The sequence below is a fragment of the Anastrepha obliqua genome, chromosome 5, assembly GCF_027943255.1.
Source record: "Anastrepha obliqua isolate idAnaObli1 chromosome 5, idAnaObli1_1.0, whole genome shotgun sequence".
Classification (NCBI taxonomy): domain Eukaryota; kingdom Metazoa; phylum Arthropoda; class Insecta; order Diptera; family Tephritidae; genus Anastrepha; species Anastrepha obliqua.
In genome coordinates this window covers 122,892,960-122,918,256 of record NC_072896.1, presented here as the reverse complement: position 1 = coordinate 122,918,256, position 25,297 = coordinate 122,892,960, and the positions used below count along the sequence as shown (strand labels likewise).

At 35.3% G+C, this 25,297-nt stretch overlaps 2 protein-coding genes across 2 annotated transcripts in view; one reads left to right on the top strand and one right to left on the bottom strand.

Moving 5' to 3' along the window:
* Positions 1-5,371: 5,371 nt before the first annotated feature.
* Positions 5,372-8,577, bottom strand: LOC129248964 (serine protease inhibitor dipetalogastin-like). Its single transcript, XM_054888570.1, has 2 exons — positions 8,515-8,577; positions 5,372-6,068 (listed from the first exon to the last, which is right to left on the bottom strand). The coding sequence occupies exons 1-2, from the start codon at positions 8,575-8,577 to the stop codon at positions 5,478-5,480; spliced, it is 654 nt and encodes a 217-aa protein (XP_054744545.1). The 3' UTR covers positions 5,372-5,477.
* Positions 8,578-13,100: 4,523 nt separating this feature from the next.
* LOC129249165 (dual specificity calcium/calmodulin-dependent 3',5'-cyclic nucleotide phosphodiesterase 1) overlaps positions 13,101-25,297 on the top strand; it is a gene marked incomplete at its 5' end in the record, with an annotated part of 130,223 nt that continues 118,026 nt past the window's right edge. The window contains 3 exons of the mRNA XM_054888830.1: positions 13,101-13,395; positions 19,752-20,511; positions 22,459-22,572. Coding sequence (XP_054744805.1) covers positions 13,101-13,395; positions 19,752-20,511; positions 22,459-22,572 — 1,169 coding nt within the window. The remainder of the gene's footprint in view (positions 13,396-19,751; positions 20,512-22,458; positions 22,573-25,297) is intronic.

Here is a 25,297-nt window from a genome sequence, read left to right as displayed (position 1 = left end):
TGTTTTTAGAATTTTCCAAAGCCTCTTATATCCTTTTCGGCTTTTACTTTTAATTCGTCTTCAATAAATAAATGTAATTTTATTGAAAACTGGATGTTGGTGTATGTCTGTAAACGTGTATATCTGTAAATATTTTATGGTTGGAAAGCGTAAGCAAGGGAATTGAAATTGAGTTTGAGATATTTTACGAACATACTTTTGTTAACTATTTTAAAGTTAGAAAAAATTAAAGGTTATTCGATTTAACTTATTTGTTCGTTGTTCGCAATCATTTTTGTTACCCATTTTTTTAATATGCTAAAAAATTGCAATATTTTATATGTTTATTTATACTAATGTATTTTGTGCTCATTACTTTATAATTATTATATTACTTTTATATTTCAGTTTTTAATAATTCCATTTAAATCTCAATTTTAGAATTTTTGAAGTGAAACTTCTTAAGCGTCGATGGACGAGTGAGAATGGAAAAAAGCGAGAGAGAAAAAAGATATAACGTAGAGGAAAAGGAGAGAGAGAGCTACACCTTATATATGTCTTAGATACACTTTAGTCTATTTTTCCTGAGTTTTTCCTTGTGGTTGCTAATTTCTAGTGAGAAATAACACTGTCTACTTTTTGGCGCTTGTTTGTTGGTGCAAACTTGTAGGAAATATATTTTTGGTCCCATTCTGTTTATTTAACACGTTCACGCCGGCGCGTACTACCGGTGGCTCGCACAAGTCTGCTTCATGGGGCGGCGCGTACCACCGATGGCCCGCACAAGATGGCTTCATGGGACGGCGTGTACCACCAATGGTACTTTATTAGACGGTACCTATGAGATGAGAAGCCATAAACGACTACCCTTATGAAAAAATTTCGTTTTATATAACCTGCAATCGCTTCCGATAGAGCGAAAAGATGTAAACGTTGCCGTCTGTGGGCGAAGACCATGAATAACAGCGCCGGCGGAAACGTGTTAAAAAATGCCCATTCAATGCTTCTTCCGGTGTGGCATTACTGACGAATGTTATAAAATGTCACAGTTTTAAAGCGCTCTCATGAGAAAAAAAGTTTTACTACTAGAGTGTGTGAATACGTGTGAAAAGAGGACAAAATTCGACTGCCACGTCACCAAACACTCAACACAATTTTGTTTTCGCCCATAGCAGATTGATCAAAGATGATAGACTTACAAGGTTTGCCCCTTATCTATGGTGAAAATGGAAATTGTGAGGGGAACTTCCGCTGCCGAATTCTGCATAATTATTTCACAAATATTCACACACTCGTCCAATCAGTCGTTGTGCAGTTGGCGGCGAAGTGTCATTGATTGAGTTGTATATCACTAACACAATCTTAGTTTGTTCGTAAACATTTCCCAAGTGGCGTCAGCCAATCAGATGATTCTATCAAATTCGCTCATAGCCGAATAAATACCAGCTAAATAGTACACCTCTAAAAATCTTAGCACATTGGCCAAACTTGGTTATCTATCAACCTTGAATTTTCAGTACATTTTCCCGAGCTTTGGACTTATCTTATCAATAGACAGTGGGACTTCGATTTCATATCTCAACACTTACATTGTGGTGGATGGATTAAACGTTCACGGCGCGCCATAAAATGTGTCAAATGGCATCAAATTACACCTTCTAAGCGCCTAATTCGCATCACTCTTTCGCCTGCTTATTTAATTTTAATATTTACCGACTCTGCTCGAGCAAAAAAGCGACGAATTTTATAAATATCACATTTCATAAATCTAAACTAAAATTTTGACACTTCACAAACGTTATTTTAGTTGTCAAAGTCCGAAAAAAAAGAGGATGTCTGTAAAGTCGGTTTACTGACGATAGTTTAACGTCACAACGTCATAAGAAAATATTGATGGAATGGTTGCAATTTTCAAAACAAAATTTTAATTTTATTTGTTTGATAGATATTTTGTATGGATATAGAGGAGGAGGTAAATGGAATTGCAATGGAATAGGTCAAGTTACATTTACACAAACGTGAAAAATGACGAAAGATTTATCAAATTCATGAAAGATATCTTCAATTTCGATTGTGCATCAGGCGTTAATAAGTCAACAACACTAAGAGGCACCATCATCGATTTGCCTTTTTAAAGACACTTTACACTCGAAACACTCCCTTTCATTTCCTACTTTTTCTATCATCGTCCTATTCTCAACAGAGAAATGGTTCATTACCATGCACACAGGAAGAAGGCATATGCAAATACAAATATGTGAATTTATATACAAATGCGCATATACATACGTATACATATATATGCTCACTCAAGTAGGACAGAGCCAGATGTCGAACGTTGCCGAACGCGGGGGCCGATTGTGCTCTTTGTCGTTCGTTCCGCGCTCTCGCTTGCAGTTCAAGCACATTAGCTTACATTTGCTTGCGTACGGAATAGATTCGTATATTTGATATGTCCATATGACTTGTATGCATCTTTACATATAGATTTGTTCTTTTTGAAAATTGCGCGAAATTGTATATATGCATGTTTATATATATTGGCATAGGACATACATATGTATATTAGTCTATGAAAATTGCACCAAAGTATATGTACCATGTATGCATGTTTATATGCATATATTAGTATAAAACACATCTTATAAGGTATATGGTAAATATTAATACATACATTTTTTCCTTCATATATAATAAAAAAATTAATAATAATAACATTAAAACAACAGGTATTATTAACAAACTTGGTTTTATTTTAAATTCTTCAAGTAAATCAAATTAATAATAATCAATAAGAAGGCATATGCAAATACAAATACGTGAATTTATATATGTACATATGGGCATATACATACATATATACGCTCACTTAAGTAGGAGAGAGCAAGATGTCGAACGTTGCCGTTCGTTTGCTTTGTCGTTTGTTCCGCGCTTTCGCTTGCAGTTCATTCAAGGTAACGACAAATGAGCAAGGTAACGACAAATTACCAAGGTAACGACACGTTTTTTCGTGCGTGCAGCCGGCTAAATCGAATTATAAGACGTTATCACGTCAACAATAGTTTAAATTTCAAACATTAAAAAATTCCTACTTTGACCACCCTGTAGTAGGAAAATTTGTATTCTCGTAGTACCACTTTTAAAAAACTCCAACCTCCATTCGCCTGCTTAGATTAATTTTATGCATAGCGTTTGAGGTGCTGTTGTACTTTGGAAACTTTACAGATGTAGGGCATCTCATCGTCTGTGTCACCAGTTTCTTTGCACTTGACAAAAATACAATTTATAGACCTGATAATAAGTGCCTGATAAGTATTGCCATCACAAATTAATTTTTTATTAAACTGGGAAAATCAAAAGCCAGATAATTTATTTGTCTAAGTGTGTACCTTTGCACAGTGTTCTTGTAGGTGAAGAAATTTGTTGCATATCTCAGAGCGACTAACTTTTATCGAACTGTCTCGAAGCGTAATTTCCTGAAATAATGATTTTTCTTGAGCAATATGCCAGACTGAATTATGGAGAAAGTAATTACTCTCACAAGAAGACCAGAAAACTGGTCTATAGTGCTGATATTATATGCTGATAGTTTCAAGCTCTCCCAGAATGGATTTGATTTTATTCACATAACAGGCTAAAGTTTTCAATGCTGCTTGAATTTGAAAGAAAATAAGTAACTCTATTTTCTACTAAGGTCCTTGCTATATGCATTGTATGGCCTTCTATATAACAGCACCTGATACACATTGGTAATAGATATACATGACAGTGGTCAAGGAGCTGAAATGATGTTTCTAAGTGTGCGGCGCGGTTGAAAACGCCTCCTCCTGTGATTCTAGCTCCAAGTTTAAATTAAGTAAAAAATTTAACAAAATCAATTTAAATTCAATAAATTTAAATTAAGTAATAAAACTATATATAAAAAAGCTAAGATACGTATGACAATATCCATGTGGTGTAAAGGTCTATGGTGGTAATCCCGCTGAGGGTCTAGGTTTTTTCATATTTTGGTAAAAACAGTTCTCAGGGGTCGAAAAGCCATCGTTCACAAAAAAGTTGAGTAATTACAGATTGCACTAAACCACGAAGAGGCACGTCTTAGCTTTTCTATATGCAATTTTATTTTTGAATTTAAATTTTTCGAATTTAAATTTATTTTATTTTGTTACTTATTTTTGCTTTCAAACCTTAATTTATTATTTTAATTATTACATAAATAATTTATTTTGTTTTACAAATTAACAATTTTATAAAATTTGTTCTTGTCTTATGATTATTTTATTTTATTACATTTTTTTTTTCATTTTATTTGTTTGCAAATTAATTATGTTAATAATTTTATAAAAAATACATATATTTTTCTCTTGTTTTGTAATTATTTTATTGTATATCATTTATTTTTTTGTTATTTTATTTTAATTGGAAAATTAATTATTTTAATACTTTTATAAAAAGAGATTTAATTTTATTTATATTAACTTGTTTTTCCTTTATGCCATTTTATTTTACCTTGTTTTTTTTGTAATATTTGTATTAAAAAGTTTTATTTTAGTTTTTTTTTCCTTTTTTATTTTATATATATATTTTTTTTTAATTTAATTTATTTTTTTTTTCTTTTATTTTAATTTTTTTTTAAATTTATTATAATTTTATTTCTTTTTATTCGATTTTATTTTATTTAATTTTTTTATTTTTTTATTTTACTTTATTTATTTTTTTTTATATTTTTTTATTATATTTTATTTTATTTTATTTTGCAAATTAATTATTATAATAATTTTATTAGAAAAAGTTGCTCAGCTTTTCTTCTTTTATGTTTTTTATTTCATTTACTATTTTAATATATTTTTAAAAAGAGATTTAATTTTATATGGACTTGTTTTCTCTTTATGTCATTTTGTTTTACCTCGTTTTTTTATTTCGTATTATTTTATTTCAGTTTAATATATTTTGTTTTATTTAATTCAAGTTTTTACCTTCAACCGTTCGGAAACTTATTATTTTATTGGAATATTTGTATTGAAAATTTTATTTTCGTTTTTTGAGTTTTTTATTTTATATAATTTTTTTTCATTTTATTTTATTTTATCTTGTTTTATGCTTTTATTTTACTTTTGCCTTTTAATGTTATTTTGTTTCCTTTAACTACTTTTTTTGTCATTTATTTTACTTCCTTTTATATTATTTTATTTAGTTGAATTTCATTTTATTTAATTTATTGGAATTAATTTCATTTTTTTTTCTTTCAAGTCCTTACAAAATAAATAAAAAAAGAAAAAGATTGTTAGTTACGTCGAAGTCCAAGAATTAAAAAAAGGAAGAGCGAATATCGAAGTTACTTTACATTAACTTTTCCAAGTTGCTTACCCACCCAACTCTCATCACACATAAGTTCTTTTTGTCAATTGCTTTTTAAACTGCTTTATTTATTAAATTTTTCAAAAACTGAATATCAACACAAAATATTTGACTCATTTCCATGTAAGTTGCCATCGAACTCATTTGCAACCTCCCTCGCGTAGGATAGTCAAAACTCTGCCTAGACGAGCCAGGATGGAGCGCTTGCACTCGAAGATGCAGCGGTTGCTGTAAGTGCGATTGTCCGACCCGCAAACTGGTGCCAAACTGCGATCACAGGCGCATGCCACCAAATCCATATCGTCATCAGCCTCAGCTTCCTCATCAGCTGCCACATCGGCTAGACTACGTGCCATGGTATCACAAGCGCCCGAGCGCGCCTGCGTCAAACTGCGGCCCTTGGCGGCCAACTTCTTGCGTGCGCATTCAAAGAGACAGGGATTGTTGTAGGTGGTCAAATCGGATCCACACACAGGCGAATACTGGCGGCCACACATGCATAATTCCTCGGCAGCATCAACAGGTGCAGCTTCAGCGCTAATGCTGGCATACGACTGGTAGACGACGCAGCTCAGCAAAACTAGCAGGCTAATAGAAAATTTCTGTGAAAAGTGCATTTTGCACAATTTTCGGTAATAACTGCGCAGTAAAAATACGTGTAATTTTGCAAATATGCTCGAATGAACTGAAGAGTAGGCAGATATTGGCAATAGCAGGTAGTCGATTGTGTGCTGAACACGGGCTACCGTTTTTATCAGTCCGCAATTGATAATTTAATGGGTGCTTGCAATGACGCATAAAAAATGTTTGAAATCAAATGGTTTGTTATTTGAAATTCTGTGCTAAAATGAAGGGGATAAAATTGAGGAAGAAAGTACAATGATTTAAAACCAGATATTATGCCTTGCAAAAGTTTGTTAAGTTGAAAAAATTTGAAAAATAAAAATATTAAAAATTGTATACAGCAGTTTTTGGCGCTTCAATTCTCACACATGGTTGGGCCATCATCTGCTAGTCACCCACTATCTCGTAAAATCCTACATTAGTTTAATCTTTTTGGCAACTATTTAATCAGCACTCGAAAAGTTTGAAACATTAAAAGCTCACAAATCAAATTTTACTTGCGTATGGGGAAGTTGTTGAAAAAAAAAACATTCACATATAGTTAATAAAACCAGCATTACAAATAAGGTCTTTTATTTTTATTTGCGAATGCAATTAGTCGCTTGCTAACTTATTTAGCAACAGCGCTCAAGGTTCTCGTTACCACTCATAAATTGCTGCAGGCGCTCTGTGTCTGTGTGCGCGTTCGTAGGCACTGCAGTCGTGTTTCCTTACATTTATTTCATTATATTAAATTTTAGTTCACTCAGTGAATAGTTTCATATTTCTTGCTCTATATAGCAGGCTACGGTTATGTCATAGTAGTTCAGCCCTATGAAGGATAATTCGCCTTTAGCTATTGGGTACGTGTGGGTTATGCTGCTCCTTCATATGAAATGTGATCATCCCATTCCTGAAAGAGTGTAATTTAAAAACCTGTCATTTAAGTAACGTACGGCCAGCGCATACAAAGTTCCTGAGTAAGTGAAACATCCAAGCACCCAGTAGGAATTATGAAAGGAAGCACCCAAGCATTGTCAAATTTTGGTATTCGTGAATGGCGGAAGTATTATACGAGGTATGTTTATTAAATAACTATACTTATGCTGCTACATGCGAAAAAAACAGGCATGGAGCGCCAGCAATCCCAAGCCTTTTCTGTCAAATACAGTACCGTCTGCGCCTGTAAACGAATCTTGTAATATTCGGAATAGGGGTTTTTGTTAAAAAAAATCTTAAGGCTTGCATTGAGGAATGTAAATTTTTTCGATTTTTACTAACTTGAGACTTTCGGGTTTTCGTTAGTACAGTTTCGGGATCCTAGAATCAGTCCCATAACTTTTAGTTCCATTATTTTGAAATAACATAACTCAGAAACATTGATCGGTTCGCTGCCTGCTGGCGCCAGTTTATGCCTCATTTGATCTCTTGAATGTAGATTAGGTCTTCCTCTTCCTCTTCGTCCACAAATGGGTTCACTTTCGAAGGACTGCCATGCCGGAGCACTTTCGTTCATCCTCGGGGCATGGCAAAGTGGGAACAAGCGTAACCTCTGTATTTCAATACGCTTCACTCTTGCCACATCCCGGTATAACTAATACAGCTCGCTGCTCCATCGGATCAGGAGCTCATTCTCGTCTTTCGGCACAGACTATCGATTCCCACCCGAATGAGACCTAGAGCTAAGAGGTAGTCACCCCATTCCCACTTCCATTCTCCCTCACTTTCTCTCCTGGGCTGGAGTACGGTGCCGTACGACCCGTGCCGATACTCCACCTAGCTGCGGGCCCAGTCCATCAAATAACCCAGTCGCAAACGAAGTATACAGAATACCCGGCGATCGTCTGTATTACTCAGACTTGCTTGTTCACAGGAGCCTCTGTGCGAGTGTACCTTCCATTGCTCCACACCCGTGTGACCAAAACATGTAATTTAGAGAAAAGGCTAAAAACAAACAGAGGCAACCTCTCCAGTTCAGCTTTCGCCAATGCTCAATTTTTAAGCTGTGACGCTACTAAGGCTTTGGCACGACCTGGCTTTGGCAATTCTCAGCAGTCAAAGGCGTTAGCCTTGACTATTTCCGATCGTAATCTTAATAGATCAACCGGGAAGGGAGGTTTTGTCAAAAACTTGCGTCCTTCTAAGCTGGCCTACGTAACGAAGAGGTAAGCCGGTCGCATTTTACATGGTTTGCACTAGGCCTCATTAAGGCCTCATTAATTTGGGCAAAGTCCAACGATTTTGATAGAACTAGTAGCTCTCGAGTGTACCAGGCAAACATCGAGAAGCCAGCGCCTAAACGGCAGAGGTCATCTGAGGATCAGTATGCGGCTAAAAGGCATAATGGCGCTAAGCATGTTCCAGGGCTTGAGGTTGCTTTGGTCAATGTCTTCTTCAACGTATACAACGAACATCCTGGCCCTCCTCTGTCTTGTCGCGGCGCGGGCTGGTATCCAGGCTGCGTCAAATTAGTCGCCTCTGATTCCAAACTATACAAGATGACTATTGAAAAAGTTGGTAAGGTGTATCCAGGGAGCTAACTTCGTATTAAATTGATAATAATTGATTTATTACATCATTGACTGCCATTGACTGATGGAATGGACGATATAACTCATAGCCACGGCCGGAAGTCATACTCCAAAAAGAAATGGCACGAAATTATCTACCAGATTAGCATCCGTCGTAGGAATAGTAGAAGGCAATATGTTGGGTTATACCACTTTGTCGGCCAAAATTTTTCCAGCCAAGAATAGGCCAGTTACCTGATTAAAATTGTAGTGTGACAGACGGTTGTTGCGTGGATTATTGATCAGCTGATTTATTTATTGGATAGTTTTGTCAGTAAAAGATGAACCGCAGGCAACAACTACGGATATTAGCTGTCCTGATACTACAAATAATTGTTTGTTTAAAAAAAAAATTAATTGAAATCTTTCAAACTGCTCCGATATATCAAAGCAATTAATGTAATTTCGAAGTGTTAGTGCATGATTCAATAATAAAAGGTTTGCTCAGTAAGCAGCTTTCTCGTTCCCTCTTGACAAATCGGCTCCCTTAGCAAGACACTGGGTTGCTAGCTTTAGAAATGTTTAGTAAAAGTGGAGGAAAAGTAAAATTTATAGGAAAAACATTTCATTTTCAAAATAGTCTGCTTACGAGCAACAACCCGTTAAAGAGTTTTTATCGTTATGTCAAGGACTATGGTAGTATGACATGGAATACATACCGCTTAAGTCGGGACATGATAGAATAATTGAGGCAATCCGAGATCGATAAAAGGAGAATTTAAAAAGCTTTATTTCTTATTATGTGCTGATTTAGAAGGAATTCATGTTTTGAAAAGAGCATTTCCCAAAGGGCTACGACAGGGAGAATAATTGGATAGTCCCAACGCGATCGATAACATTACAGACCTGATTATAAGAAAGTTGATATTGACGGAACTTGTTTTCAATGGATGGATGAAGTGTCCAGAAGAGGCTTAGCGTAGTACAGTACCAGCATGGAAAAGCTTCTCATAAAAATATCTGCCGTTCGGATTCAGCTTAAAACTGTAGGTCTCTCCATTTGTGGAGCAACATCAAGACGCATGTCACAAATAGGAGGAGAATCTCGGGAAAACCCCTGACAGAATTGAACCCGCCAATTATTTATTTATTTTTAACGAAATAGTTTCATATTGGTGAAACTTTACAACTTCGCGATCGGTTTTAAATTTAAAAATTAATTCACAAAATAAAATCTTGGATTCAGTGAAATAATTTCTTTTTTTAATATCAGATTTGGAAATTTCCGCTAATGGCTTCTATTTGTACCATTATGTAAATTCAAATATTAATTAAAATTTATTTTTTAAACCGTTCGTTGTTTGCTTCCATTAAAGTAAAAAAATACTATTTTGCTACCATTTTAACCAAAAAGTATTTAATTTGTTCCCCTTTATTCCCCTTCTTAAATACAACCTTTTGTAAGGGAGTGTCAAAAATCGAATGTCACTAGTGAGCAAACCTTTAATAATTGAATCATGGTGTTAGTGCAAACAAGCATTGAATTTCGTTTTTCTTATTATTCTTTTTAAAAAGTTTGATTATTTTTCATTCACAATCGATATTAACTGTTGTTTTTCGTCAGTATTACCATCGACAATTCGCTTAATCTGCTTAAGTTATGGGTATTAAGTCTGCCGGATCAATTGGATTAGTTGCTCTTAATTCCTAAAGTAATTCCAAATTAAGTTGTTAAACCCGATTAACGCCACCGTCTGTTATATTAGTATTAGACCATCCACTTTATACGCCAGCTCTTGCGTAGTGTGACTGGTGTCAGTTATCTAAGATGAAATCTGCATATTGAAGAGAAAATGATTTGAGGAAAGAAGTACTCGTAGAAATGAATGTAGCTGGGAAGAGATACAAGGATATAGGAACGTATAGGTAGGATATAGGTGGTAATAAGTAAAAATACATAAATTCAAAATAAAAGTATGAAGCATTTCTCGGTGCTTAACTCGTTTCCCTATTCTTTTATTCTCTTCTATTTCAATACCTAAAATTTCATAGACGTTTGGAAATCTTGCAACCATTTTTTTTTTTAATTTTTTAACGCCTTCGTAAAGTAGCTACAATTGAAAAGGCCTAGCCAATTCTCACTGGGTAGCATAAACGACAACGTGTTGAATATTTTATCTCTAATGTACTCTGGTGCAGTAGTTTCAGCTGATGTGTACACTAAATATATCACACACACTCATGCATAATTAAATGAAAGATTACCTGGTGTTGGCCAAGATTTATGTTACGCCTCAGTGTGTAAAGGGAAAACAAGTAAGAGGCAGAAACAATAAATATATTATTAAAAACTTGTTAGTCACTTCATTGACCACAATTAGTGGCTGAGTTAGAATGTGGGTAAATGATAGATATTTATGCAATGTACATTTGTTTAATTAGCTTTGAGTGATATCATCACTTTTGCTTAATCGGTGGAAGTATTTAATGTAAGTAACGAAAATAGCTGTTCTTTCTGGTTTTAGCTCACCATTTCAAGTTTTTGTTTGATTTTAGTTTGTTTTATTCTGTGTAATTTTAGATTCCGTCGAAACCACCTCTTTGTATGCTCTCGTTGCTTTTAAAATCGCGTGATTGCGAGGAATTTAAAATCGATCTGTATTTGATAAAAAAATCTTAAATAATGGCCTGAGATTAATCAGATTAGATTCTTTATGAGGTTTACTTAGAAAGTCATCCATTTGACTAATACTGAGTATCAGCGTATAACTTTTGGGAGTTTCCTAAATTTTTGTTTACTTTTACTCTTCACTTTCTGATAATTTTGAATAGCGGAATCATAACTATTTAAAAGATGCATAAAGTATCACTTAGCGACGTTGAAAAAAGATCAGGCCTTCCAAAAAAAAATTTTTTTTTAGTTTTGTTAATGAAATTTATTAATTTTCTTTTCATTTCGGTAAAAAAAAATCCGCGATTAATCGCAACCCATTTTTTTCGAAACGGCTCCTATCCCTAGTATCACCTTGCCTACAACAACATCGCCCTGCACATATTTTTTTGCTACTTTGCGTGTTTTTTGTGCTAAAAGCTCTTGTGTAATCGAGTTGGTTTTAAAATGTCCTTCGTCTGTAAGTATTCATTAGTGGTTTTTGTTTATTAGCAGTTCAGACAATCCCCGTTCCCACGACAGTCGGTTCTACGTTACCGAAACGACCCGGATTTATATCCGGCCAAGTTCTGTCACTTCAACAGCATTCCCCATATATGTATGGGGAATGTTTATGCTGCTACAACAACAACAACCCTCCTACACTCTTCCCACAAAACTCGATATCTTACCCTGCCTAAGTTAAAGAAAGAGAATGGCAAACTAAAATAAAATGTTAGAACAAGAACATATCCATTTGACGGCTAGAAAGACTGTCTAGAGCTAAACCTCGAAAAGCAGTCGTAAACCGACAGCCTCCATCATGCACGCTTCATGCATAACATGGAAAACCGTCATTGACTTCAAGCTCAAATTTCCAAAGGGACATCAATGACTTTCTAAACCACTATCGCAATTTTCGAGATTTTTTGTATGCAGGGCACCCAGCAAGACATGTCACTCATCATGTCATGCATATTTAGTTTTCTTTCTAAGCTGTTTTAGTCAGTTTATTGACTCAACCCAAGTATGATGTCATCTCTTTTCTTCATTCGACGACTTATCACGCATATTGCCCGATCCTTTATTACATTTAGAGTGACATATATTATATTATGACATCTAATATTTTCCCTTTCTCTTCAATCAACGCATTCGTAAGCCTTTAGAACACATTCTACATAACAAAAACTGTCTTATTTTATACAACAGTATAATTTTATTTCAACGGAAAAAATTACAAATTTATTGTTGGTTTTTTTTTTCAAGTTTCAAATTAAGCGACCCTAATAAATCACTCGATTGTTTTTTCGTTGAAATAAAATTATAATGAAAAAGAAATCATAATCTTAAATATTTAGCTACTTGCTTGTGGTGCCTATTTTCAGATATTTCAAGCGAATCGATAACGGGTTGAGTGATAAGTCATCGCAGATCAGTTATTCGTAAACTTTTCCAACTTTTTAGAAAATGGCTTACGGGGAAACAGATTGAAATCATTTTCCAAATCCAAGCTATTTATAGTGTAATGATTTTCTCGTAAATTACAGCAATGACTTGGTTAAAGGCACTTTATTCGAATGTATAATAGATTAAAAAAAGAAACAAATAAAAAATGAAAATAGATTAAAAAAATAAACAAATCAACTAATAAAAAATAAAAATTTTGATAATTAAACGACAAAGATAAATACTTCTGAATAACCCTTATTAGGTAACAAAGTAATAATAAAAATTTCGATAATTGAAATTATGATTAACAAAAAAAAATTCCATGAGCATAAAACCTACTTAGAAACGTAAAATTATTTTCACACCTTTGGAACTTTTTCTATCTCAGAGCATTACATAAATTAAATTCCCTTTGCGTTTTCTTATTTTTAAGTTTCAAAATAAGCGACCCTAATAAATCAATCGATTATTTTCCTATGCAAATTGTCAAAGAAACATTCAATTATTTCCTCATTTAATGTAATTTTTAACAATTAATTATTTCTTATCTTTCAGTCGCCAGCACACCAGAGAATATACCGAAGCGTGAGCGTGACGATCCACCCACCGGTGGCAGTGGTACGGTTTGTGGCAGTGCAACCCCGATTGGCTCAACAAGTGGCAGCGTAACGAGCGAGAGGCGCTCAAAAGCAGACAGTCCCACTGGCAGCAATTCTGCCGGACTGATAGGTAGCGCTACGAGTGCATTCACGAGTGAGGAAATAAGCAGCACATCAACAACCACAGCAGCGCATGCAACAAGTAGCACAGTTGAGAGTGTCACTATCAATGGTCAAATTGGAAGTGAGTTGAAATAATTATTGAAACAAAATGCACAATTAATTTTAATAATTCACGTAGAAGAGACACATTAAAATGTATAGAGAGTTCCACGTAAACACTTTAATACAACACAAATTAGTCTGTAAACGAGGCCGATATATTTCTAATGCATCTTTAAGCCTACTTTAATTTTCTAAGTAAATTTTCCAAGTGCTAAAACGCAAGCACTTTCCCACAAACCGATTTTTATCTCTCTGGTCTCCTAAATCACCAGCCTTCTTCCCGAAAAATATTAATTTCCATTAGTTCTTGTTGTTGGTGCAGTTTAGTGGCTAGACAAGCAGCCGCATAAATATTTTGTGAGGCTGTCGAGCTTATATGAAACGTTACTGAAAATCCCAAAAAGCCCATTTAACTACAGCATCCTTTGCATGCCACCAGCTATTGTGCGCTGTGGCGTATACTCGACTTTGTTGACTACAATCAGTTTGCGTAAAACCAAATATCCCAACATCATAGAAAAGGCATAACAATAAATCGCATTTGGTTTAACGCCAAATAATAAAAACGAAAGGATAAGAAAAAGTAAAGAAAATAAATGGTGAAGTAAACACCAGCGCCGCCTATAATGGGCGTTGATGTAATTTTAGCGGCCCATAACTGATTGGATGCATTGATGTATGCATGCTCGCATGCGTGCACATGCAAACCAAACAGACGAACAGAAGCGGAATTAAAACAGATTCACGAGGAGTATGCAGCGGGGTATTCAAATAAAAGCAAAGGGAAGTTAGGATTGTTTGAGCTGTATGCCATTCGCGGGGGTAAACCCAAAAAGCATTTATATTGCATGCTTTCAGGCGAAATCGGTAAATTGATTATATTGGGTTAAAAAATTTGCGCTTCAGAATAGTTGAAACAAAAGAAAAATATTCAAATAAAGAGATATTCACGCCAGCTATCAGTGGTTATGGCAAATTATGCTCATGGAATCTACATTTGCAACCTTTTTGTGGCTTGTGAACCTGAAAGAGGCTTTCGATTATTTTGAAGTACTCAAGTATAGAAGTTAATAGTTATTGTTCATATAATATTATAATTAAAAAAAAAAATTAAAAAAAAAACGATATAAGAATAGATTTTCAAAACATACTGAATAAGTTGAGGACCAACTCTAATATCGTTCACATGGGTGATATGGACCCAACTGTTGTGGTAACGTCAAGATGGTGGGCTGAATGACCATGCTTTACCATGACTTTAGTTCATAGCATATTAACTAGATGCTTTGACTTCGACTTCGATAAACTATGTACTAAGAAGCATACTAAGGTAACTGCACCAGATCGGCAGATCTTAAGGCGCTAGGGCCTGTCACGAACAACTCTAGCTATAAACGGATTCTCTAGTTTAGCGGACTGTCGTAGATTCCTTAGCATTATAGGTGAGTAATTCGCTTTTCACTGGCTTAGCTGCACTTTCATCAGCATGAAATCACAGCCTGCATTTGTTCCAGCACCTTTAGATATACAGCTCGCTAGTTGCCAACTCATTCCAATAGAGGTTTTTCTCCGCGAAACGAGTGCCAGATGGAAATATTTTGGTACCTGAATACCTGTCGAGAGGTTAAAATGGAGCAGGTGACGATCGCTGAAGTATTATTCTCGACATTTTAAAAGGCTACCTTCGTTAGAGAGAGAGAACTGCGAGAAGACTAAGGATATCCATATTGACTTCTCTAGAAGCTGAAATACCCCAAAAGGAGCCAAAAACTTTAAAACACGTATTTTTAGAGTCCCACGCACACAGGAAGAGGTTATGGAAATGGGCACGGCAATTTGTCATATTCTTTATCCCACACTCTGATATGCATAGGGTACAAAGGACTCAAACCATGGGTCATTGGCAACCTCTTCCATCTAATCTACTCTACCCAAATCTAAGTTTTTCTGCAACTAACATTATCTTTTTCTTCTTGATTGGCGCGATAACCGCTTAAGCGATTTTGGCCGAGTTTAACAAATCGCGCCAGTCGTTTCTTTCTCCTGCTACCCGGTGCCAGTTTGGGAAGTGAAGTCAAGTCCTTCTCGAACTGAACGCAGAAGAGGTCTTCCTCTGCTACCACCGCATCGAATACTTTCCGAGCCTTAGCGCTGGTGTCCATTTGGACGTCAAATTTACGAAAAAGGATATGGGGAATTGACATTTAATTTTTAGTCGAGCCAAGTCTTATTATACCAGGCCATTTTGTAAAGTTTTTGACCTTCATTTTAAAGAATAAATAAGTAGGTATAGTAAATAACATACTCATAACGGTATTCAAAATTTTTCTCTTTATAAAAAAAAATCGTTGAGGCGCAGTTTATGTTAAGTCAGCAGGTTCTGATAGATCAGATTTATAGATAGTTAGATAGGTAATAACCGGCATGCGTTGCTCCGTTGCTTTAAGGCAAAGTATACTCGTATACAAAAAAGGAGTGAGCAACACAACAAATCAACAGATATAGAAATTAGCGAGAATACATTTTTCATCTCTGGTTTAACTGCTTTTTCAGCTTAGTGGAGCTTGGTACAAAATAACTGTAAAAGAGCTCCTCTTATTTTTAAAATTTGAGCAGTTACGAAGATATTTGAAAATTTAATTTCATTTGTAGTCCGATAGTAAACATTTCAGAGTTTTAAAGCGAAAAAACTGCACACAAATCGCTGAAATCATGCTTGCGTTGTTGCTATTTGAAAATTAATTTTATGATTTTTCAACACATTTGGGTTTATAGACACGCCTCTTTTCTTAGTCAATGCAATTTATGCACAAAAAAGCCTTTCAGAAGAGAAAAGCTTCGAAATACAAAGAACTCTGCATAAGTCTGAGCATTCTAAGCATAGTTATTTACATACATATATATTTTTCTAACTTATAATAGGCCTCTACTTTTCTCCAAGCTGCCTAAAATTGCATGTGTTTGTGAGTTAGTGAGTTATACCAGTTTCATACTCCCTAGCGGCGAATCTTACTCGATATCTTTGTTTTTGCTTTCGCATGCAAATTTTTCGTCAATGTAGTCGCGTCGAGTCGATGCCCTTTGTACTTAGTTTCCAAGCAGGTCCTTCTCGTAACTCTCCTTCCTTTTCACGATACAAAAATTTCCGCATTATTTACATATTTAGGTACATATTTAATTTTATGCTTCGTTAGTGTACAAGCAAAAGTATTTATTCTGCAGCGCGATGCTCAATTCAAATAACTAAATTGACTTTTATTCGCTTTTCATTTCCCGCTCCTGGTTCGATTGGCTAAATAAATGATGTTTCCCATCGGTGGTAACTTAATTTTTTCCAGCTTTTGGGCAAATTTTGACAAATACTCAACCAAAAAGATATTCGATATATCTTTGTGGGCCGGTTGCCGTAGATGAGTATGTTATTGTCCGGTGGCTCGATGCAACATCAACAATATGAACACTGCAACTTACTTATATTGAAAACATTTTTTTCAATGCACACCACCGAAGTTAATCCTCAAACAATTTCCGTTTTGACTTATTTCGGGCATTTATTCTATGCTGAATTTTCAGCTTTAGCGTATTAAGAGGCGCACAGTGGAAATATTTTTGTGGCACATTTTAATCCACTATATCTCTCTGATATGGGTTGTTTTGGGTCTTTCCTGCAAAATAGGCCAACAATACGCCTGTATGGAGGAAGTGGAGAGCTAAAACGTTACACAAAACTGTTTGCCGTTGTGTTTTTTTTTTGCATAGGACTATTGAACACAACAAATACATATCTCATATAAGAGAGAGCGTTGCCCTAGTCTACATTTCTGTTATGTTGGCATTCTCTTCATGTAATATAAACAGAGGATAAACAGTACAAAAGCAAGTATGTACATTTGGAAATTTAAAAGCTTCAAATAGGAACTATATCCCAGAGTTAAAGTTACTCAAATTCGTAGATAATACCCAAACTGTTACCCACAAAAACTGTATTGTTAATTAGTGAAGCTAATAAGGTTTTGGTTTTGTGCAACAACATAATCAATCTACTGGCAATTTATTTACGTTGAACCAGCGAATGTTGAGTTTGCAGTTTTCGAAGGTCAAGCGAAGTTAAGGATGATAAATGATCAACAGGCGCTACAAACGTGAAAAATTGTCCCAACAGATAGTTTGGGTGTAGTAGAGAAGATGGATTAATTCGAAAATTGAGTTGGGTGCTCGTCGCGCGTTTCGCGGGGTGTTTAGGTGCATACTCACATATTTATTTATTACTAGCAAACCCGGCCCGCTTCGCTGGGCAAAGACACGGCGGGTCCACGTTTTGGCATATATTTCGAGACCCTAGTCATCAATAGGTATGAATATTACCCCGTATTAAAGCACTTATCAACAGCTTTCATTTGATACCCATATTGTACATACACAACCAAAGGTTACCCGGGTCCACGTTTTGACCTATATTTCGAGACTCTATCTACCAATAGGTATCCAAACTATACGGAAACCATCTTCAATACCTACTTAACAATGTGTGTAAGTTTGGTTTAATTCGGTGCAAAGACACGGCGGGTCCACGTTTTGGCATATATTTCGAGACCCTAGTCATCAATAGGCATGAAAATTACCCCGTATTAAAGCACTTATCAACAGCTTTCATTTGATACCCATATTGTACATATACAACCAAAGGTTACCCGTGTCCACGTTTTGACCTATATATCGAGACCCCAGTCACGGAGCGGCATGAAAAATACTCTGTACTAAAGCATTCACCAACAGCTTCAATTTGATATCCATATTGTACGAACACATTCTAGGGTCCACGTTTTGGTCTCTATCTCGAGACCTTAGTCACAGAGCGGCATGAAAAATACTCTGAACTACAGCATTCACCAACAGCTTCCATTTGATACCCATATTGTACATACACAACCAAAGGTTACCCGCGTCCACGTTTTGACCTATATCTCGAGGCCCCAGTCACGGAGCGGCATGAAAAATACTCTGTACTAAAGCATTCACCAACAGCTTCCAGTTGATATCCATATTGTACAAACACATTCTAGGGTCCACGTTTTGGTCTCTATCTCGAGACCCTAGTCACGGAGCGGCCTGAAAAATACTCTGAACTACAGCAGTCACCAACAGCTTCCATTTGATACCCATATTGTACATACACAACCAAAGGTTACCCGCGTCCACGTTTTGACCTATATCTCGAGGCCCCAGTCACGGAGCGGCATGAAAAATACTCTGTACTAAAGCATTCACCAACAGCTTCCAGTTGATATCCATATTGTACAAACACATTCTAGGGTCCACGTTTTGGTCTCTATCTCGAGACCCTAGTCACGGAGCGGCATGAAAAATACTCTGAACTACAGCATTCACCAACAGCTTCCATTTGATACCCATATTGTACATACACATCCGAAGGTTACCCGGGTCCACGTTTTGACCTATATCTCGAGACCTTTTTTTAATAAGAAGTATCCTATGTTACTTCTAACACCTCCAATAACATGTGTACAAAGTTTCATAATAATCGGTTAAGTAGTTTTGGCGTGAAAGCGTAACAAACAAACTTACATTCACATTTATAATATTAGTAGGGATTATTGAAATACCCTTTCAAAAGCCTAAGAAAATCTGGATCCTGGTATCCAAACAATCCTCCTAAATTCGTTAACGTAGATCTGCCCGGAACAAACCCACGCTGATTGGAGCATAACAAATGTTTAACGGGGAAGTATACTATACACTAAAATAATCTAGGAAGTGTAGTTTGCTTGGAAAGAGGCCTACAATTTTCAATATTATTTTTATGCCCACTTTTATCCATCAACATCCTTATTAGTGGATGGCTTAACCTAATTTATGCCAACAAGAACCCCATCGTCAGTCAAATTTAATTTCCCGAAGTTGATGGAAGTATCTAAATCGAACAGGATATCTTCACGAACAAAGTTAAAATCAATATTGCCTTTGTGATTACTCTAAAATTATTTATTTTTTATTCCTCACAATCTCCGCAATCCTTCGCAATTTGCTTTCGATTAACCCTAACCTAACCTAACCCGTTTGGTTGTCCCAGTATGATCTTCTTTGGCTTTCCTCTACTTCGGACTAGTACACTTTGCTAGGCCATACAACTACTCTAGGCTTATAAAAGGAGATCCCGCCCCTTTTCCTGACTTATTTATCTGTCATTTCGCTCCCAGTAATTCCATATGTAAATTTATTTTTTTTTATAGCTCTGAAACACTCATACACAACATTCGGCACAAAACTTGACGTTGTTATGATATTTTTGTTTTGTTCCAAATAATTATTTTGGATTATTTATTAAAAATGCCTTTATTGAAAATTCATTCGCAGGGCACGGCTCTCTCACCATCGTGAGACGTTCAAATAGCCGCAAAAGCTTCATACAACTTGACGCACAACAACAAAGTATTCTCACATCACCATCAACTGCTGCAACAACACCTATAGGTGGTCCTACGCATCAACCACAACCACAACAACAACAACAACCATTTGCCGGCATAACCGCCGACTTAGCTGCTCAATTGCTCTCCAGCAGCGACAAAAAGGGTCAACACCCGCTAAGCAATTTTCCCGCAGCATCAAACACTGACAATCGCTCAAAAGATACCAACAAAAGTAATAACAGTAGCAGTAGCCGCATTGAAGCTGAGTCCACCATTCCTGCGAGTGTTGCACCAAGCTCAACAAGCACCGGGATCGCGGTCCAACAACTGCGGCCCAATTTGGCAGAAGTACGAGTGGGCCAAGCCAACAACGCCACTGCTGGCAACACGAACAGCAGTAATACAACCGCCGCCGTTGCCGTCAACATTAGCCACTCCGGCAACAACACAAGCAGTAGTGCTGTCAATAGCAGCAAAAGCACCAGCATCGTCAAGGCCAACAACAAAATGCAATCATCACCACCGAATTCACCGAATGCCGCCGATTTAAATGAGGGTTTGCGCGATAATGGGGAAAGCGAACGCTCGTCGGAGGTAACCGTAGCATCGGGCGTTTCGGACACTTCGGCAGGGTGTCTCGACTTGGCCACTGAAAATTTACCAGCTGTCGATACACCGGACGCATGCGATAAGGCGGCCGTGAGGTGAGTGCAAAATTATGAAATTAAATTTATAATAAAAAAATACATTTGGGAGGTTCTCTATTTCTCTAAGGCAAAAGTCCCCAATAAGTAAAATTAAATATTGAAGAGTACCATAATACTAATTTTTCGTACCAGAACACTCAAAGTTACAGTGTAAAAGAATAACAACTAATAACTGGCACAGAGTTGCGTTTGTTGTGATACAATTCATAACTGGAAAATTGTTATTTTTAGTGATGGCATCAAGTTCGAATAAACGTATTTTGCGAAAAGATATTTCAATGTTGGTACCAAATGAGAGGCTTTCGAGAAAGCTTTAACATGGTTTGGCACCCATATAAAAAATTAAATAATTTTTAATGAAAATTAAATATTATATTAGTGAAACGCGTGCTGAAAGCTTTAACACTAAAATACTTTTACATAGGGTTGCCACCTATATAAAAAAAAAGAAATGATTTAAATATGTCAGTCAGTTAAAATATTACACCCAATTCGTAATTTACGGTATTTAAAAACACTTTCATCCTTAGCCTAGCTCAAAAATTAAATTTTTTAAAGCGGCAGTTAAGTGATACAGCGCGGAACGTTTGACAAACCTAAACCTAAGCATATTTCATAACAAAAAAACCTGAATTTATAAATAGGGCTCCCACCTATCTAAACACAAATAAATAACATATTTTGAAACAAAAGTTGTTTCAGAAAACCTGAATTTATAAAAAACTTTAAATAGGGGTGCCACCTCTCTAAAAAATAATAAAATAAATAAGATGCTTAAAGCATATTTTGTAGCAAAAGATGTTTGAGAAAACTAAAATTTATAAAAAAAATTAAATAGGGTTGCCATCTATCCGGAAAAATAATTGAGTAAATAAGATGCTTCGAAGTGAGGGTTGTTTAAGAATGACTTACGCAAAAAAATGTTGGGGAGGGTTGCCACTTTTTAATAAAATTTTAAATTTTTGTTTCCAGCTTAAGCGTTTAATGACTAATTGCAAAGTTAGTTGCGAACGAAATACATATATACAAGGTGGCGCAAAATTGATCATCCAATTTCTTTTATTTAATAAAAGAGGCATTGAGTCATGGAATTTTTTTTTTTGCAAAGCTAGTTTCGAACGAAATACATAATACAAGATGGCGCAAAATTAATCATCCAATTTTATTTATTTAATAAAAAAATTATTGAGCCATTATTATTTTTTTCTTTGTTTTGCTCCATTCCTTGTCTTTTTGTATAATGCAGCTGTCTAACACCTGGGCTGCAAAGTCCCGAACCTAACACATATATGGCACTAGTTTCATTTCACTCGCCTCTTTTTCAGTTAGTACCAAGCTCAAAAATACAGCTATTAAAATTTCATGATATTATATTCATTAGTTCATGAGTTCATGTACTAAGATTGACGCTACTTTTGTTATTTTCAAAACGATAGGACGATTAATTTTGCACCACCTTGTTTCAAAAAACGTTTCAATGTTTCCCTCCTTTTTCTAATAAATCTATAGAGTTTGAAAAATTTGTCTCCCTTGTTTCACTCCTCTTGGGAGCACAGGGGCCTGTAGATGGAAAAATAAAAAGTTATAAATTTAATTAATGATTATTTAATTATTAATAGTTAATTTATAAAATTACAATACAAAAGAGGCTTAACAAATGTAGATTATTTAGGATAGAATGATGTTTGCTAGTTAAAAATTATAATTCAACTGGAAAGAGGGAGATTTAGACCAATAACCATAATTTGGCTGACTACACCGAGTTTATTGCCCAACATTTTTTCATAATTTTCAAAAATTATTTAGAACGAAATTTCATTAAACCTTTAAAATGGCATTGAAACAGTTTTCAATTTGCGTTGAGGCTGTCTCTTAACAACTCAATTTTCGATTTCTTTAAATAAATATTAATAAAAAAATAATAAAATATTTTCTGTTTTACAGATTGCGCTGCTTATTGCATTTAATAAATACCGGCGAAATTTCAAATGATATTTTGCAACGTAATCTTCATTACGCGGCTCGCGTACTCGAAGCCGTCTTCCTCGACGAGTCCAAGTAAGTATTTTTGTTCAGAGTTAAAACTTTTGCCGACTTAGTGAAATAAAGGCACTTTAGAGTGCACAAACTTTTCTATATAATAAACATAAAAAAAACATTAAATATTTATAATTGCATACGATATATAAGCCAAAAAGCAGTTAAAGGCATAGTAAAGAATCATTTCAAAATTAGTGAAGTGCAGAAATGATCAGACTTAAATTTTAACAGGAAAAAATTGAAATTTATTCTACAGCGAAAAACAAAATTTTTAATTTCACCATAAAGCTTATGGTGGATCATTTCTGGCACTTTTTCATTAAAGAAAAAAGATTTAATTATTCAGCTCGAACCACCCACAATTATGCATTCTTAATTGAAAATTCCAAAATCTACGCATTTTCATAAAGAACATCAATAAGTTATGTACCCGCATTTTACAAGTCCAAAGTAAGCCTCACAAATTTACGAAAAAACGGCTTCTTTGAAATCAGGTTACAAGTTTAGTTCCGCACCCCGTACTCATTGACAGTAAGATTTGATAATAAAAAAAAAAAAGATTTTAATAATTATTTATACTTTGCTCTACAAAATCATACAAGTTGTACGGCAGCTGGCTTGCGTAGCTTTTTTGTAGAAAAATAGGCGCTTACAGACTGGCCACAAATGAGCTTTCCTTAGGTGCTTCACAAATAGTTAGTACGCGATTTACATATGTATATTTCAGTGATTTACCAAATCCGTTAGGTCAACAGATATGTCCTTGCTGCTGCAGCACTTCAATGAAACAAATACTCGTACATATAAATAAATATTTGTATCACTCTGTGTATCTCACCTACTTGAATTTCGAACTATCACTCCATTGTGTCTCATCGTACATCCTTTGTGTTTGTTGTTCATTCGCGCATTATCATCATTTTCAATGTATAAGTGTTATTTGTGATTATTCATACACATACATACATATGTTTACATACTCACTTGTCACTAATTATATAGTAACTGTTTTCTGTTATCATCACCAGTATTTAGTAAGCCTCGATTTTGTACCTGATGTTGTCGGAAAAAAAATAAAAAATTATGAGAACTTTCACAAAACTTCTGAATTTAAACTTAAATGTGAAAGCTTAACTAACTGATATATTTCTAGTTGTGTGTATATCAGAAAAAATGTATTACTATTGATTTCTCTCATATATAATGTTTTTTCTTTTTTTATTAATGCTCAAACAATTTTTTAATACGAAAATTTTCACCAAATTTTTCTCCATTTTCTATTGTACTGTATGTATGTGTATACATATATGTAACTTGTTCCATAACTACATAAATCGAGAAGAAGATCATCTGCTTCTAATGAATGTTCCAAGAGGGGATCTTCTTCTAAAATTACCGCTCAAACTTCTAACGCAGAGTAAGTGTTAGTTTGGCTTACATACACACATACATATGTAGCTACTCAATTTCGTCCAAGATTTTATATAAATACTTGCATTCACGAATTCATAACGTTAACTACATGCATTTTGTATATATTTTAGAGTGTGTATTATTTTGTGTCCAAAAGTGTCTAGTAGTCTCGAAAAATGTGTCCTACTCTTCTTTGGTATCGAAAGTATGAAAAACAAGTTTTATTTAGATGAAGGAAATACCACTTATGTATGAGCATCATAAATGTACCTCTTCATTTGTATGGCTTGCATTAAATTTTCCCAAATTATTAAATTTCGTGCACCTTCATTATGGAATTGTTCACACATTTGCATTTCATTTAACATTCACGTACATAAACAACAACATATTAAGGGTGTTCCAAATAAAGGGTTCTTTTGAGAAATAAAGTAAACTTAAAAAAAGACCGTAATTTATCATAGCTGCAATAGAAAGAACTGTGTACTCCAGGCTGAGGTTTTCGCAGTTGGAAAGGCAGCAGAACTGTGTTACTACTGGGACCAACTTCAAGGTTAACTTTTGCATAGATTTTTTTTTTTGTCGGGACAGAGTGACAGTGCAGCACTCAGACACAATTAAATCCATTGTAGTGCACTCGGGTCCCCTTTTTAATTTTCTTTGAATCTACTCGACCTCCAAAGAAATCTGAGTAGATCTTGTGGTGCCAAGGAGCCAAGGTGGTCGCTTCTTAACACATCAGTGCCAAAGACCTCAAGCCTGATTCAAGCGCAGGCGTGGAAAACACACAGAAAGTGGGCCGCCGTCTTATCTTCCGCTCCACATGCTGGACAAAGTGCACTGTCTGAGATGCCCACCTTTTACATGTGATTTGCCCATAGAAAGTGGTCCGTCATCAGTCCAACCAGCCTCCTACAGTACCCTCTGCTTAGTGGCAGGAGGAACTGTGACAGTCGGTCAGACATGACCGGACAAATGGTCACGCGAGAAAATAGGATGCGTTGTCTAATTCGAGCTGCTATCAGCTCTAAATTGCTAAACTATGCAGAAGTGGATGGAAATCTGGCTTAAATTTATACGTCAGTTGGACTATATAAACTAAAACTCCAAGACCTTTATTTAAAGTTCTGACCAAGCTGGTCAACAAACTGGTGTGTCCGTTGGTGATGAGACGACGTAGTTGATGCCCTATGCTCTGATAGGAGTTAAAGGAAAACAAATTATAAATAAATAAATGTATGCCTGTAATTTCTATTATGTATGATACCACATAGACCTACTTATATTATCTGTATTCTTCTTTAAACGGAGCCCGTTCAATCAACGAACC